The sequence below is a fragment of the Squalius cephalus genome (assembly GCF_949319135.1).
Source record: "Squalius cephalus genome assembly, chromosome: 5".
NCBI classification, from domain to species: Eukaryota; Metazoa; Chordata; class Actinopteri; order Cypriniformes; family Leuciscidae; genus Squalius; species Squalius cephalus.
The window spans coordinates 20,141,059-20,158,235 of NC_137126.1; the positions used below are offsets into that span (position 1 = coordinate 20,141,059).

At 37.3% G+C, this 17,177-nt stretch overlaps 2 protein-coding genes across 4 annotated transcripts in view; one reads left to right on the forward strand and one right to left on the reverse strand.

Moving 5' to 3' along the window:
* Positions 1 to 153: 153 nt before the first annotated feature.
* Positions 154 to 10,547, reverse strand: fam81b (family with sequence similarity 81 member B). The gene is made up of 7 exons (XM_079871393.1): positions 10,307 to 10,547; positions 9,031 to 9,149; positions 6,948 to 7,077; positions 5,795 to 5,901; positions 2,014 to 2,146; positions 1,710 to 1,905; positions 154 to 487 (listed from the first exon to the last, which is right to left on the reverse strand). Exons 1-7 carry the CDS (start codon positions 10,502 to 10,504, stop codon positions 354 to 356), a joined length of 1,017 nt encoding a protein of 338 aa, XP_079727519.1. The 5' UTR covers positions 10,505 to 10,547; the 3' UTR covers positions 154 to 353.
* A 1,542-nt stretch (positions 10,548 to 12,089) lies between these two features.
* The window catches only part of mctp1a (multiple C2 domains, transmembrane 1a), a 302,675-nt gene continuing 297,587 nt past the window's right edge, over positions 12,090 to 17,177 (forward strand). For 2 of the 3 annotated variants that reach the window (XM_079870387.1, XM_079870389.1), the window contains exon 1: positions 12,090 to 13,365. In XM_079870387.1, coding sequence (XP_079726513.1) covers positions 12,724 to 13,365 — 642 coding nt within the window. In that variant the 5' untranslated portion in view covers positions 12,090 to 12,723. The remainder of the gene's footprint in view (positions 13,366 to 17,177) is intronic. The other variant, XM_079870388.1, reaches the window with a different exon arrangement.

Consider the following 17,177-nt stretch of genomic DNA (forward strand, 5'->3'; position numbering starts at 1 on the left):
GCGGACGTGCAGACAAACACAGAACAGGTCATCTTCCAAATCCTCCAGTATTGAGCCACATGAGTATTGCGCATCTAATCTCTGATTTGCCATAATTGTACCTTGTTCGAGTTCCATCAACCATGATTGTTCATTCAGAATCTGAATTTAAAGTCTGGTCTAAAGAGATTTACAGGAAATTACCTCATGGAGACTGGCTAAATCCTTTTTTTTTTTTTTTTAATCTAGGAAACAAATGTTCAGCTTATTTGATTGTATTGCCCATCTGTCCACATTCTGCTGAATCATACTTTGTGATCTCACACACAGGTTATATACTCCAGCAAGACCAGCATATATGTTTTTTTTTCTAGTCAGAGCTCCTTTAGTTCCACCATGTTTCTCTGGATCTGTTTTATGTCTCTTTGCAGCTCTCCTTTGTCCAGCTTGGCTTTGGTGTCACCGATGTGTCTCAGAGATGCAATGGCATCATGAACCGCCTGAAACCCTGGCAAGTTAAATAGAGGAGATTACCTTCATTTGTGGGAGCATTGACTCTGTGGCAGAAGTGTGTGTTAGATGTGTCATCTATAATGCATCATCTGCCCTCAGTCCATCATTGGAATCTCAAAGAGAATTTGAGAGCGCAAGTCATGTACTGTACCTTTTAAGGCTTTTCTTTGCTGGGTTTGTTTATTGAGGTTACTTTGGTCTTTTGTACAGAATGCCTGGAAATACTCGACATAGTCTGTCAATCAGTCACATTTTGAAATTGGGTAGTTGGAAGGAAATATAAATAAACTAAATATCAAATATGCTAGGGTGAAAGATACCCTGCAGGCTTAGTTTAGCAGATTTGCCTGTACATTAAGCTACAAGTAATACCAAAAAGACTGATTCAGTCTGAATTTGAGTCATGCTTTCTATTTGCACTTTGATTTCTCAAGAAAACTGCCAAAGGAGAGATAAATTGGGCCACTTAGTTTGGCTGGTATTGCATGTCAGGCAGCTAGAACACAATTTTTCCAATCTGTTGTTGAGAAATGACAGCTATTGTTCTAGTTTACTGGTCATATTTTGGCTTTCAGTGATTTGTTGAACCAGAGGTCTGGATAGAGAGGCACCAAAAATGATGGAGTAAAAATGCCTATATTGTAGCTTTCTATATACCGACACACTAGTTGGTAGTTTGGGGTCAGTACAATTTTTTAAGGAGCCAATCAGCATATTAGAATGATTTCTGAAGGATCATGTGACACTGAAGACTGGAGTAATGATGCTGAAAATTCAGCTTTGCATCACAGGAATAAATTACATTTTAAAATAAATTAAAATAGTAAACAGTTATTTAAAATTGTAATAATATTTCACAATATTACTGTTTTTATTGTATTTTTGTTTAAAAGTATAATTTACTTTTTTTAAGTTTTCTATATGAATTAGCCAGTTCCAGAATGTAATATATAGCCAGAATATTAATATTATAATAATTCGAATCTGAAGTGTGCGTCAGACTATCATTGTTTTGGAATACAGTTTTTTCCCTAGCAAAGAGATATTGAATTTCTGAATTAAAAAAAAAAAAAATTGTCTGTTTCATAATAGACTTCTTTCAAAAACATTACCAAATCTTACTGACTCCTAACTTTTGAACAGCAGTTGTAGGATACAGATTGATGTCAAAATGTAGAAAGGGTTTCTTTTATTTCATCCTCGTATGTGAGACTCACCTGACTGGTACTCCTTCCTCATCTGCTCTAGCTCTTCTCTGAAGCTCTTCTCCAAAGTGTTGATCATTCTGTCGAGTTTGCTCTCTGAATGCGTGGTCCTGTGAGCTGAACGCACCTTCTCCAGTTGTGCCTCCAACCTTTCCAGATGCCCAGAAAGAAGAATCATTTTCTCCTTTAGCCTGCGTTCCACTTCCACCTAAGAACATATTTTGCACAGATATCATATATACTGTACAGTATGTATATATACTGTATATATAATAAGGCCATTCATTTTGAGTTTGAGACCCATTCACATGTTTACCACTCTGTCCTGCAGCAGTGTGTGCTGCTGGCTGCTCTGTGTGTGTGATTGAACTGTGGTTTTCATCTGTTCCTCTGTCCACTTCCTCAGTCTCACTGTCTGCTCCTCCATCTCCTTCAGACCACTAGAGGTTCTGCATAAACATACATGCTACATTACAATTTTCTCCCATTGTAGTAAAGGTATTCTGATTATTATGTAGTAAAGAGGCCATATTATGCCCTTTTACAAAGTCTTGATTTTGTTTTTGGGCTCTGCTAGAATAGGTTTTCATGCTTCTATGTTCAAAAAACAATATTTTTCACATATTTTACATAGTTACAGCACCTCACTTCCCAGTCTGTAAGTAATGCTCTGATTACTTCCTGTCTGTGTGAAGCTCCTCCTTCCGAAAAGAAAAATGTGCTCTGATTGATCGGATGGATCATTGTGTTGTGATTGATTAACCGCTTTGAGCATGTTTCGGAAATGTCACACCCCTTACCAAAACCACGAGTTTCAACCGGTTTCAACACAGCGCTACTCAACCAGACATTGCCCCCTTTTTTTTCTTTGCGTATGCCTTGGGCGGGGATTATTTAAATGAGGAATATTGTGACGTTTGTTCCCGGAAGAAAACTCAAAACTACAATCAAGCGCTTTACCCACATTGGGGTTTGGAAAATGGATGGATGAATGATTCAACTGCAGACACTGATCTTCAGCTGATCTTCTAGCGAGACGCGGGAATTCATTTAGCGCTACCCTCACAGTGCATTATGGGTATTCTCTAACAGTTGAATGTACATTGGGGGTGCTTCTCAATACTCAAATTGATGCTTCCTCGTTTCCTCGCTCCTCCGACCTTCAGCCCGTGACCCAGAAACTGACGACATTTCAGCCATCTTGAAGAACATCTCAATTCTCTAATTGCACAGCGAGGAACAAGGAGTAAGGAAGCTTCCAGAGGAGTTATGAGCGAGGAGGTCACCGTGATTTTGCCAAGTAAGACATGTTTCTGGATCAACATATTTTGTTGATCCTGGAATAACATTCCTGTCCCAAAATTTAGTCCTTACCCTATCCCCAGGGGCGCCACTATCAATTTTGGGCCCTATGAAAGAATATGAGGTTGGGCCCCCTACCGCACCCATTCCGTTAATAAAATCGATCTCTGGGGCCCCCAAAAGTGCCTGGGCCCTTAGAATCGTCCTAACTTTCCCCCCCCTTAGCGGCGCCCCTGCCTATCCCTACCCCTAAACCTAACCCTACCCATGACGTTTCCCTAAAATCAGAGGGAGATGATAGGTGAATAACACTGATGTTGAAGCACCTCACCCTGGTTCTAAGCCTAAACTTGACATAAACTGTAAACTTGTCCCTCAAATCTGATTGGTTGATTGGAGAGTTGTTCCAGGATCAACAAAGATGTTGATCCAGGAACATGTGGTACTTGGTGAAATCACGTTCTCCAAGCGAGGATGCACATGTGTATCCTATACGGAAGTCTTTCTTGTCGAGAAACCTGATGCACATATAAATTCTCCTCCCCCTTAAGGGCAGATCCTTTGAGAGCTGCTGATGACGCTTTGAAGTGACACTCGAGCGATCAAGAATATTCAAATAAGCTTTCCTTCGATTCCTCCATCCTCATTTTCGTTCCTCGCAGCCTTCCCTCGCATCCTGGGGGCGAAGCCGAGACGCGAGGAAAGGATGCGAGGGTGCACAAATAAGAAATGAGAAGCACCCTGGTTGTACACTTTTTATTCCGGTGCATTATGGGATTGAATGAGTGCACTCCATAATGTCCACTATGGTTTTGGACAGCACTAAAATGGCTGTCCTCTCAAATAGTGCCCTGTTTAAGGGTATAGATGGCGCTTTCAGACACAGCCAAGGCGTTTTAGAGAATTCAGAAACAGAGCTTACTGATACAGAAGAACTCATTTTGGAGTGGACTCAAGACTCAAGCTTTGCATCTTTGCTTTGTATCATTGATTACAATTTGTCTTATCCAAAACAATAGTTTGTGTTTACTTAGCTAATGCTGGGCCTGGGCTAATGCTGGGCCGACAGCACTTGATCCAGTAATACTAACACTTTCTCTCTACTACTCTATTCTGTTCTATTAAAAAAAAAAAAAAAAAAAAAAAAATGCGTTGATTTAAACTGAGAAGGGTCATAGCACTTGCATTTTGTTGTCCTACTGCTAGTTTAACTGCTTCTATTGTTCTCATTTGTAAGTCGCTTTGGATAAAAGCGTCTGCTAAATGAATAAATGTAAATGTAAATGGCCTATACATTTTAAATAGGCTACAGATATGTTGTGGTGGATGTTTTTGTTGTTGTTCTTAAAGCATATCTTTCAAAAAGGTATTTGTGTCATTGTGTCTAACAGACATCACATTTGGGCTCGTGCTATTGTTCCCGGCTTCTTTCTCAATGTGTTTATTTTTCTTTGGCCCATATGCTTCTCTTCATGAGTCACTGTAAGCTATCTTGACTCACCACTATTACATAACAGCCCAAGCATAGGCAGCCAATTCCTCTGATTCTGTCACACCATGGGCATCATGAGCAAGGCTCCATTTCAGCTGCCATCTGCTCCACACTGCAGACAAGAGCTAATATTGTCAAAGAAATGGAGAGCATCACCTTGCACATGCCATGATGCTCATGTGGCAGCACATAGACTGGCATTGGCATTTGGAGGCGTATCTGGTGAGTCACTGGCACATTACTAGTTCCCTTTTTACATCAGTCTCAACAGAGCAAATCCACCTGACAGCAGATTCAATAAAAGTGGGCCGGTGGTAAAGCATTGCAATAACTGATGTCAGGGCTGTCAATACCTTCACGAGTGCCCTTCACATACAACATTTTATTAAAAGAAACTAGGGGGCCTAAAATAGAAATAGGATTTCTGCAACAGGTCTGATTCCTTGTTTATTTAATCAATTAAATCTTTGCACTCCAGCAGCCCAAACCACACTGAAAACATATCTGCCAAGCAAAAAACAAATAGCCTAAATTAAATTCATGCTTCAGCATATTCCAACTTGGCATACCACATTCGGTTAAGAGACATGCAAGAATCAAGGGTGTTTGGCCTTTTTCTCTTCTCCTCTTTTTTTCCTTTTTATTTGATTTTCTTTTATCACTGAATACAAAAAACCCTAACAACATTGAACATTGAAGTATATCTTTACAGTTTGTGAAGATATACTTCAAAAACGATATTTAATTTCAATCAAAAACATCTTTGTACAGTATGTATACAGTGAATAAAAATAAATTAACATGTTTCCTTGCCATTAAAAGTGACAAGGTTAATCAATGTGTAATTCAGAATGCTCTGGCACATGTTTTAAAGCCAGGATATATTCTATGTAGGCCTATTATTTTAGTTTGAAACTTGCTTTGACATAGAATTTATCTGCTGTCATCCAGATATTCCGCCAATTTAAATCTCCAAACACTGAACACACACACAAACACAATGTAATCTTGTTTTTGATGTAAATAATTAGAATTTTGTATTACGCTGTGCATTCATTGTCAATAGCGTTTGGCATTACTGACAATGGTTGAGTGAATGATTCAATGACTCACGTAAAGACAAAAAGCGTAAATATATATATATATCCTTTAAATATTGTATTATAGTTATTTAATAATTAGGCAATATTATTATATAGTATCATTTATATATACATATATCATTTTAATTTATATTGTAGCAGGAACTCTTAAAATAAACTCAATTGTCTGAGTATTGATATGTGACTTTAGTTGCTCTTACTTTACATCCAGTTGTTGTATCTCCTTCTGTAAATCTCCAATGGCGTTTCTCTGAGAGATGAACTTCTCTGACATTGACATCTGTAGGTTTCCTACATCATGTGACAGCTAGCAAATGACAAGACATTATAAAGCGTACCTCTCATCACGCTCACTCCACATAGTTTTCATTGTCCTTCTAATGTCCAAACACTGTCCAAACTGTATCAAACTGAGCTTAATCAATAACCTTGTCCCCAAATGTAGCATTCCTAAACCAGCTATCAACTAAAAAAAAAAAAAAAAAAATTTTTTTTTACATGGCTGTCCGCATTCCCTTATATTTTCAATTACCTTTATGGTTTCTGGTGACCACTACCTAGAGCTAATGCACTGCAATCACTGAGATTTATGGTTATCACACAAGTCACCATGCAGGGACAGTTTATATGGATGACAACGCTGCAATTCCCCCAGCGTAAGAGAGGTGTGGGCCAAAGCTGATGCAATTTCATATAATGCACATACTGGCTTGGTCACAACATTTAAGTTGAGGAAAACAAATGTGGACTTGCCAAATATGAGAACCATAACAGCCAACAAAAATATGTTCTAAGAATGTTATGCTAATGTTATTTCTGAATGTACTCTGAATGTCAAAACGTCCAGTTTTTAAAAAAGTTATTTTTTGTTTTGGTTTGTGAAGGTTAAGGGAACATTCCATTTTTATCATTTTGCAAACATAATGGTAATGTTACTTTTGAAAGTTTTCTGAACATTCTGAAACAAGTAGTAACATTTAAAAAACAGAAATCCACCCTCAAAAAGAAAAAAATTACATTATTAAAGACCAGAAAACTCTGAATGAACATTCTATCATTCTATCATCATCAGAACATTCATTCTATCTAATTGGAAGAAGTTCATAACATTGAGAGAACCTTGTTAGAAGGTTAGCCAAAGATCTGAGAATGTTTCCTGTTTGGTGGGATGGTATTACCATATATTTTTTTAATATTTATCATGCTGATACAGCACTATGTAACACCATGGTATCATTGAAGGAGCATTAAAAATGTGAAAATGACACAGGGAACACTGTTCAATAAAGATACTTTAGAAACAGTGTTTTGTTTTTGTTTTGCTCTTTAATGGCCTCGTCATTAACGTCTCACCTTGAGCTCCATGTCTCTCAGCTTCATCTCCAGCACAGAGCGTAACTCACTCACTTCCTGTTGGAGTTTCAGAATGTCCCACCCTCCAGTCACAACATCAGATGACAGTTTAGCAATGCTAGCATCACATCTAAGGCAAAAGGAAATTCAGACAACAATAAGTATTTCATCTGTTCCTGAGGGTTGGTTTTACTGATACCCTCACCGGTCACTCTACGGTTAGTACCGGACTGGACTCCCATTTGCCTTCAGAACTGCCTTAATTCTTTGTTGCTTAGATTCAGGAAGGTACTGGAAACATTCATTTTGGTTCACATTGACATGAATGCATCATGAATTTGTGCTCTTTTGAGTTATTGTTGCCTTTCTGTCAGCTTGAACCATTCTGGCCTCTGACCTCTGTCATCAACAAGGCATTTTCGCCCAAAGAACTGTCTATCCAAAATCAGTTTCGTAAGGTATCTTTGTGTGCAAACAATTTAGTCATTGCCTGATAGGGCAGCGAGGCAACAAGTCAGCTAAGCTAAGCCCATGCCTACATGCCTAAATTGCCATGTGATTGGCTGATTAGATATTTGCATTAACGAGCAAATGAGCAAGCGTACCGTACCTAATAAAAAGGTCGGTGAGTGTATATCAGAAGAACGTTCTATAATTTTGCCAGCATTTTCATCTGGAACTTTAAAAAAAATATGAAAATTACTATTGGCTGCCATGCTATTTTTGAAGTAGAATTGCTCTTAATTAAAAGTGGGAACCAGTGGGACCAGCACTGACCATTTTTTTGGTTTAGTTGATTTTCAAGATAAAGAAAAATGTTTTTTATGGATTTTCAAATTACAGTCTGTGGTTGTCTCCTCATTAAACATGACCTTTAATCTAAAAAAAAAAAAAAAAACTTCATAAAGATCCTAAAGATTCGGTGTTTGTATATTGTGGTAACACAACTGACATTAAAACATCTTCTGCAATTTTTTTATATTTTATATAAATTTTTATACCTTTTCACTTTTTTCAATTGGAAAAATCTCTACTCTAATCTCTCCTGCATTATGAAGCAATGACATCCTTAGTTTCATGCTCTTAAGAAAGTTAATTCTCAAAAATAAAATATTTATACATTCTAATTGTAGGTACTAAAACGTGATTTAGAACATATATATTTGTAGACTGAAGTTTGAGTTTTTAAAACTAAGGAGACTTACTACTAAGGAATTATGAAAATAATATACATTTTTCCATTCAAATCTTTTCCCATATAAATACAATAAAATAATGTAGCAATTATTTAACTATGTAGATTGCAGTTTTACCCTTTGTTATAAAAAAAAAATATATATAATATAAAATAAAATGATGTATAATAATTAATATTTTATATTTTTGCCATCACCTAAAAATGATGACAACATCTGCCACTGCAACAATGACTCAGAAGATGACAAATGGGGAAATAATCTGATTTGCCACAAATCTTGTTTGTGCACTGCAGGCAAGAGCAATTTAGATGTCTTTCATTCCACAATGATGAACTAATGAATACATAATGTGTGAAGGGTTGTGTGATATGGCGTATGTTAAGAGAGGAATCATAGGTCGTGCAGTCAGCAAACATCTCATTTCATCTCATCAAGCTACTGTGCCTATGCCTGTAAGGCACCACTGACCCTCCGCACTCTTTCTATTTCCACATTCATTTCGTACAAACATTAGGCTTTTTCGAATACACAAATGCCAAGAAGGCATTTGTCTAATAAGTCCACTAAGCTGGATGTTTGGAAATATGCATTCTCTTACACGAGTGAACATCTCATTTTCAACCTTGTTGTTATAAAATGTCATTGGCAACACAATCACAATCATTCATGAATTGCACTGAAAGTGTAGTGAAATAGTAGCTCTTGTAGACTTTGAGTTAATGCTCATATTTATAATAAACTTCAGGGAAAATGAAAAAAAAGAGACATATACCAAGAAATTATGAAATTCATAATCATTTTTAAAATTAAAATAACTATTCACTAGTGATCTAAAAATGTTGGAGCTCTATAAATATGAATAAAATCTTGGTGTAATTTGTGACCTTGCCACTCTGCCTCTGAGATCTCCAATACCCATCATGTTCTTGTGATCCAAGCTCTTCACTGCAAAAGTTGTCCCTGCGGCAAGCTTGTCTCTCTCAATAATCTGTGTTTCCAGCACCTGGGGAGACAGAAGATTGTTCTGTCCTTGCGGTCATACAACAGTTACAGTGTGATTGCTCATATCAGCAGTCACTCACCGCTATCACAGTTTGACAGACTTCAGTCATTTTCCGTTATAACGCAGGAGTAATTATGAAGGAGTGTTTTTTTTTTTTTTTTTCAATAGTTTCTGAATTGGAAAATATACCTCGAGTGTATTCACTATTTGTAATTTTAGAGGGAAAGCCAGAAGTGTTTTAGCCTACGTCATTAGGCCTATAGCAGAGATTCCTAATGTCTTTCCGTTACTAATCAAGCCTGGTTACATCATCACTCTTCAGGAAAAAATAAATAAATAAAAAAAATCCCTCATTCTGTAGTGACTTTGATTTATTTGATTAATTAATTTTTTATGCACATATTCTACATAATACATCCCATCAGGTAATGGCTCTGCTGGCATGTTCTCTGAAACTGTACCTCGCTCATTAAGCACTGTTAAATTTTTGCTTTCACATTAAAAAATAAATGTAAAACTTTGAGATGCATTGATCAGATGTTACTGATCTAACAATTCATCAGTGTGATTATTCTGGACCTTTCTGAGAAGGATTAATTCCCATATATATAATATAATATAATATGTGACTGGTCACATGGGTCAATTTTTTGATTTGCTGAAGATTTGATTTGATTTGCTGATTTTTTTTAAAGCTGAATAAATAAGTTTTCCATTGATTTATGGTTTGTTATGATAGGATAATATTTGGCCGAGACACAACTATTTGAAAATCTGGAATCTGAGGGTGTGAAAAATCTAAACATTGAGAAAATCACCTTTAAAGTTGTTCATTTATGTTCGCGATAGTGCTGCCCTTCACTCACGAAAATAAATGTTTTATATATTTACGGTAGGAAATTTACAAAATATCTTCATGGAACATGATCTTTACTTAATATCCTAATGATTTTTGGCATAAAAGAAAAATCGATCATTTTGACTCATACAATGTATTGCTGGCTATTGCCACAAATAAACCCGTGCGACTTATGACTGGTTTTGTGATCCAGGGTCACATATAATATAATATAATATAATATAATATAATATAATATAATATAATATAATATAATATAATATAATATATAATGTCACTATAAAACTTATTTTCATACCTGGATGTCTGTGCTGAGCTGTTTGACAACATGAGTTATGATCTGAATGTGGTTCTCCAGTAGTTTTCTAGCAGACGACTCCATCAGGACTGAACCCTGAGCTGCACGTATACCAGTCACCACATCGTCCCTGATCTTCACGGCTTCTTCTAGTAGAGTTCTTAAAGTGCGTTCCTGATTGGTCATGTGGCTCTCCATATGTCTGTCTCAAAACACAATTAATTAACTAGAACTCTTTTGTCAGAGCCTCATCTTTTTTTAAAGGGATACTCCACTTTAAAATGAAAATTCTGTCATCATATACTCACCCTCATGTTGTTTCAAACCTGTATGAATTTCTTTCTTCTGCTGAACAGAAAGGAAGATATTTAGAAGAATGTCAGTAACCAGACAGTTTCTGGTACCATTGACTTCCATAGTAGGAAAAAAAAAAAAATACTATGGAAGTCAATGGTACCAGTCTGGTTACTGACATTCTTCTAAATATCTTCCTTTCTGTTCAGAAGAAGAAAGAAATTCATACAGGTTTGAAACAACATGAGGGTGAGTATATGATGACAGAATTTTCATTTTAAAGTGGAGTATCCCTTTAAATTGCCTTTGATGTAACTTAATATTGTAAAATATTGTAATTAGTGAATATCCATCCATCCATCCATTCTCCAAACCGCTTTATCCTCTGCTGGGGATGCTGGAGCCTGCAGCGTCTCGGGACACCCTGTACAGACGGCAAGTCCATCACAGGTAATCAATAAATAGAATCTGAGAATGCTTTACTTTGTAAAAGAAACGACAGGACAGAGCCATATTGTCAAATTGAAGCTCAATCAAATGCCTTTGAAGCAATAGAAGAACTCAGAGGTGTTCTCCTCGTGGTTTTCTCCTACATTGCATTGTAGAGAGCATAACTCAAGGGCTCTAGGAAGCTACACCACCTATTGATTCTCTGCCTCTGAGTACTGATTCACCTTGATGCATGAATGATGAATACATTACCTTCATTCATTTAACAGAGATGAATCCCTTTGATTGAGCACTTACAGTTTTAATCGACATTCATCATAGCCACAATGACCACAGGAAGAAAGAGTACTTTATTGCAGTTAAAATGTGTATATGTGTATATATGTGGGTGTGTGAGTTACACATATAAAATAATATATATTGCAAAGTAAAGTTGAGCACTTACCTGCGTGAAGTGTTTCCCTGTAGCCTGTGGAGTGTTTGTTGGTTTGTTTAGTCTGATCTCTTAGCTACCAAATGGCATGTTCTGGACAGGGGTGTATCATTTTGTACATGGCAAGATAATGCAGACAATTTGCAAATACAGTATTTCAGTACTTGTCTAAAATATAATGGTATACTGCGAAGGATAATTAACAGCTTTAGGATGATGGGCTTAAAACGGTTTATCATACTATAATTTGACAAGAAGCATAATTAAATATTGAGATATTGGCCAGACATCTCAGTCTACTCATTCATTCTCATGAGATTTTCTGACCGGTAATGATTTCCCTTCTGTGATTTGAAATCTATAGAATAATAAATGTACTCAGCACCCTTCAAAGCTAAGTGGTGATGGTGTCTTTAGGGGAATTTTTAAGTAATGTCTTAATGTATAGTGTTAGCTGTGTGTAAAAATAAATAAATAATACACACACACACACACACACACACACACACACACACACACACACACACACACTGGGTGTACATCATAGCCTTTAGTTTACAGCAACTACAACCTTCATATAATTACATATTCATATTCAAATTCTACAATCTTTAAAATGACACATGAGTGGGTGTTATTGTGGGTGGTATTATCTTGGCTTTGCCTTCACTTTTAAATCAATAGCATGGCTGTTTACACTGCATAGCTATGTTAGTAATTTTAACAATAAACTAAAAATAGGCCTACCACAGTTAAAACCTGTTAACTGACTAACTCTGTCCTAAAGTCATCATGCTTTCTTCTAGTGTGCACCTGTATTATTATCAGCACGTGTTACAGTAACAAACACAATTTAAATAGCTCAAATGGCTTGTTAACATGTAATATAATGACATGATGTGCAGTAAAATACACTCACCAAATCCTTATAATTACGGACATTCACCAGAAGGAGGCGTATCTTTCCATTCTCCAATTATGTATTCGTGTACTGGCTTTTTCATAGGTTACTGTCAGATCATTAAGTCATTAAAGAGTGAATCAGATGCATTCCACACTCACGTTTATTTCACAGGTAACCCTTGTTGGGCAACCCTTCCTTGTTCAGATTTGAACTTGTCCTATTGGGCTTTTATTTATTTTTTATTTTTTATAGGTTTTAGTTTAGACTTCAATGTTAAGGTGCTGTAAAAGACCCCCTGAATAATGTCACAAGTACCATATTGACCAGATAAAGTGAATGTGTTATAAGTGCCTGAGTGCCGTTTACGATCAAGAGCACGCGCTGCTGCGCGCTCGCCCGCGCGCTTCAGTGTCACTGGCGCTCCGCGCGCTGAAAGCCTGCTGCTGCTGCTGCTGCTGGACGGGGACTATGGAGGAGAAACACACGGATGAGAGCGACAAAGACCCGCAGTCAGCGTCTTACCAGAGAAGGATGTGGAGGAATTTCCAAGAGAAGACCAAACCGTTTTTGAGCCCCAAACTGGGGTCCGAACGACGCAGCGGGGATAGTAAAAAAGAAAGCGGGTTATGGATGTTTAAAAGAAAGAAAAAACAGGTCCTGGACCGGGTCTTCTCGTCCTCGCAGCCCAATCTGTCTTCAACTCCACCGTCTATAGTAGGCGACAGTACCCTGAGCGAGCAGCCGAACTCCAGCGCCAGTAAAGGGCTCGGGATCTCACCGCTGGCCGTTGCTGATGGAGCATCAATCAGTAAACCGGAGATTTCCGTATCCGCGCACGGGAGCCCGAAGCTGCTGGTGGCTCATCTGGCGATGTCCCAGCAGAAGAGCTCGTCCTTGGGCTCGACGTGCTTCGAGAAGCTGGTGGTGGATTCGGCAGCATCCAGTGAGGATGAGCTTGCTAAAAACGCCAGTGACCTGGTAAGAGTGATTTTAAAATACTGACCAGAAAAGTGACCTGAGTATGTTTTTTGCATCGTAAGAAATTATTTTATCTTTACATTTCTTCCTATTTTGCCACTTTTATCACACATTTATCCGGACTGTCTCCTCATTAACTGACCCGAAAATTGAATAGGGTGAATTGCCCTAATGTGGGACATTTTTTGCACTTCAGACTTCAATGACATATTGCGATGTGTAACCAAAACATTAAATCCACACCCAATAGCATTTAAAAAAAAACCCAGGATGTGTCCTAATCAAATCAAAAGAGATATATTAGTATTAGTTAAGACATATTAGTGCTCTTATTGCAAGTCGTCTGAGACAGCTTCCTAATGTGGGACAGTTGTGTCCTCAATGTGGGACACTGAAAAATCTATGATAAAAGACCAAAAATCACATTGATACATGTAGAATAGTAAAATCTTATTTTATTTTAGATTCTCTCTTAAATCTTAGTTCGTAATTCTCTTGGTTATGGATGGATGAAACATGGATAACTGAACATCATCAGACCGATAATAAAATATTATCTAGTTCAGTTTACTTAACAACAAACACAGCTTTCATGCCCTGGCCAACAGTCTCAGCTGAGGGACCCCACCATCCTCACAGTGTTCCCATGTGGGGTATTTAGACAACAAAAAGCATTTTGACTGATCTGCCATTGTGTGGTGCTGCTGATTCCTCTCTTGTGTACTCTCTTGTTTGCACTAACTTTATTCAGAATATCTAAATGTTTTACATTACGTCACTGTCACATTCAGTGGCCCCAATAGTATTTGAACATTTAAGTGTCACTTCAGTGTCTCTGTCTTATATAACACAACAAACCAATGGCATCTGCAAACAAACAATGCTAGAGTTTTACTCAAACATCTTAACTTGTCTCAGCCATTTTTGTTTTAACTGTTGTCAATGCTTTGTGGTGCGCCTGCATGAAGTCATTTCCTCTCAAGTTCACTCATGTGAACTTCAGAGTGGCCACAGGTGGAGTTCATCACGATAAGATTCCCACAATACGTTTCCATTACTTTGCCAGTTGTTCCTTATAAATATTGGATAAGGGTTTTTAAAGATTGTTTGATAAAGATGTTGCTGCCTTAAATTTTTAAAATAAACTTGGATGCTTAAGTCATTTCAAAATAAATTGCATTAATTAAACTGAAATTTGTTGAATCTTGTATAACTTATAAAAAAGTTGAAAAAAAGTTAAAGCAATGTAAAAACATATGTTGTTCTAACTTATTGATCATATATGTTTCTGCACAATCACAATTTAATTTCTAGCTAATTAAATCAATTTAGAGCTGAGCATAATGTACATGTACAATGACAGGAATTTTCATTTTCAAATAGGCTACTTAATGTCATCTTAATTTTGACAGCATATCTGTTAACAAACTTTTTTTTTTTAATTGCTTTGTTTTAAAAGTCTGTTTGGGCGGCCTTTCTTTATAATAAATGTCACTTGGTTAATATTTTTCTAATGCAATGCCATTCACACATTTTTAGGTGTGACTCAGATGTCCCAGATGTTACAGTGGGGGCCCTGTATATCATACATGCTCTACAGAAATGATTTTACATCATGCGTTCACAAGAAGGTTTTTCATAGTCACAAAGTTTTTCATTGTCTTAGTAGCCCTTAAGTGGTGACATGTAGCAGCTCTTGTGGTTATCACACTTAATGTCCCAGACGCCTGAAATGACACATATGCCTTAATGAAGATGTTAAATGCAACAAAAAGCAAACTTATCTGCTAATTCAGGTGCAACTAGTGACACCAAGCTAAAACTCTAAGATTTTGAGTAAAAGCTGTTTTTTATTTATTTTTATTTTTTTTAACAGAGAGAACTGTCCAAAGACACACTGAATATTTTAATCAGGAAGTGAGCTCAATGGCCTAAACAGGACTTTATAAAGATAATTTTATTCAGGTTTATGTTATTTTCCCCCAACACATTAGCCTGGGAAAACCCAGACAACTTGCGGCAAATTCAGATTTGCTCGAGAAGTAGTCTGGCAAAAAGCTCATTCAAGCCAATTTCCATGGCCTAGAAATCGCGGCACCAATCAGAAACGTCGAGGCGGGCTTTACACAATGACGATCGCTCTGATTGGTTTTAGGTCTATCCAATTGCGCCCAGAGGCATTTGAGCGATGTCCGTTCAACTTTTAAATGCATTATTATATTCAAATTGCAAACACATGAGGACAGTCTCCATGAAAGACCCACTGGCAGATGAACGTACTACTACATTTCTCTCAGAAAAGGTAGGAAATTTAATTTAATTTAATAGAGGATTTTAACTGTGACACGATGATTGACAGGGCAGTTTAAGTGAATGGATGCACGCGGCAGATCCATCCGATAAAGATGACGAAGTAGTATGTCCCAAAGCTTGCCTACTTTTTTGCTACACATTCAAAAGTAAATACCTTTTCTTCACAAAAAGAGTACATACTTTTATGGCGTAGTGTAACTTAGGCAAATTGGGACGCAGCATATGGCTTTACACGATGCCGATCACTCTGATTGGTTTTAGGTCTATCCAACTGAGCCCAGAGGCATTTGAGCGACGTCCGTTGGTGACGCCCCTTTGGAAATTATTTTTCTATGGAGCTTTGCCAGACCATAACTCAGTTACTACTGAGAATGGTCTGGTTTTAACCAGGCTAGCAACACATTGTAATTTAGTTTAATTCATCTATCAGACAATGAAAATGCAAGAGAAAGCAATACTCCATTTCAGAGCAATTCCCTTATCAACAGTACCATTTGGAGTTTTCACTTACACAAGGACCTTGTTGCAAATAAGATCGTGTTTTTTTAGGCTATTTCAGTTCATTATTTTATGAACCTGCTGACAACATTATTGTCCCTTCATTTCATGAATCCCCATTGGTCATGTTGAAAATGAACAGACAGCAGGATCAGTTTTTGAATATTTTAAAGCTTAGATTTTTGTTGAGAATATCTCATGTAATGCTGCAGAAAGACTAACATTATTATTCAACCCCCATTGCTGTTTGCAATGAAAAAATCAAACAAAATGACTTCTTTTAATGACTTCTGCAGACTCAAAATTATTCAACCCCTTCATGGCAAGCATCTTTAGTACTTTAGTAGAACACCCTTTTGCTGTTATGACCTGCTGCAAATGAAATGTGTAACCAGACATCAGCTTCTTTCAGCGTTTCTGAGAAATCTTAGCCCATTCCTAATGAGCAATGGCCTCTAGTTCAGTAATATTTTTTGGTTTGAGTGCTGCAACCACCTTTTATTCCCACCAGATATTTTCTATGGGGTTCAAGTCAGGTGACTGTAATGGCCACTGTAAAATCTTCCAGGACTTCTTCTGCAACCAAGCCTTGGTGGAATTTGAGGAATGCTTGGGATCATTGTCCTGTTGAAAGGTCCAAGCTTCAGCTTCCTCACTGACGGAATGACGTTTTCTCCTAGGATTTCCTGATACTTCAACTAGTCCATCCTGCCTTCCAGAGGATGCAAAGCAGCCCCAGAGCATCACCGAGCCACCAGCATGCTTAACTGTAGGCAGAGTGTTCTTTTCAGTATATGCTTTATTCTTCTTCCTCCAGACATACCACTGATCCACAGGGCTGAAAAGTTCCAGTTTTGTTTTATCGTTATTCGTCCTTTGTTTTATTGTTTAATCCCAAAAATGTCTGTGGCTTATTTATATGATTTTGAGAAAATTGGAGCCAACATTTCTTGTGGTTTTGGGTCAGTAGTGAGTCAGTAGTGGTGTACGTCTTGGAGTTC

Excerpts from the sequence above, each read along its gene's own strand:
- fam81b (XM_079871393.1), bottom strand. The coding sequence starts at position 10,504 with ATGGAGAGCCACATGACCAATCAGGAACGCACTTTAAGAACTCTACTA. Across the intron at positions 9,150-10,306 it reads AGCTCAGCACAGACATCCAG|GTGCTGGAAACACAGATTAT; the intron begins GTATGAAAATAA and ends CTGTCTCCCCAG. Across the intron at positions 2,147-5,794 it reads ATACAACAACTGGATGTAAA|AACCTCTAGTGGTCTGAAGG; the intron begins GTAAGAGCAACT and ends ATGTTTATGCAG.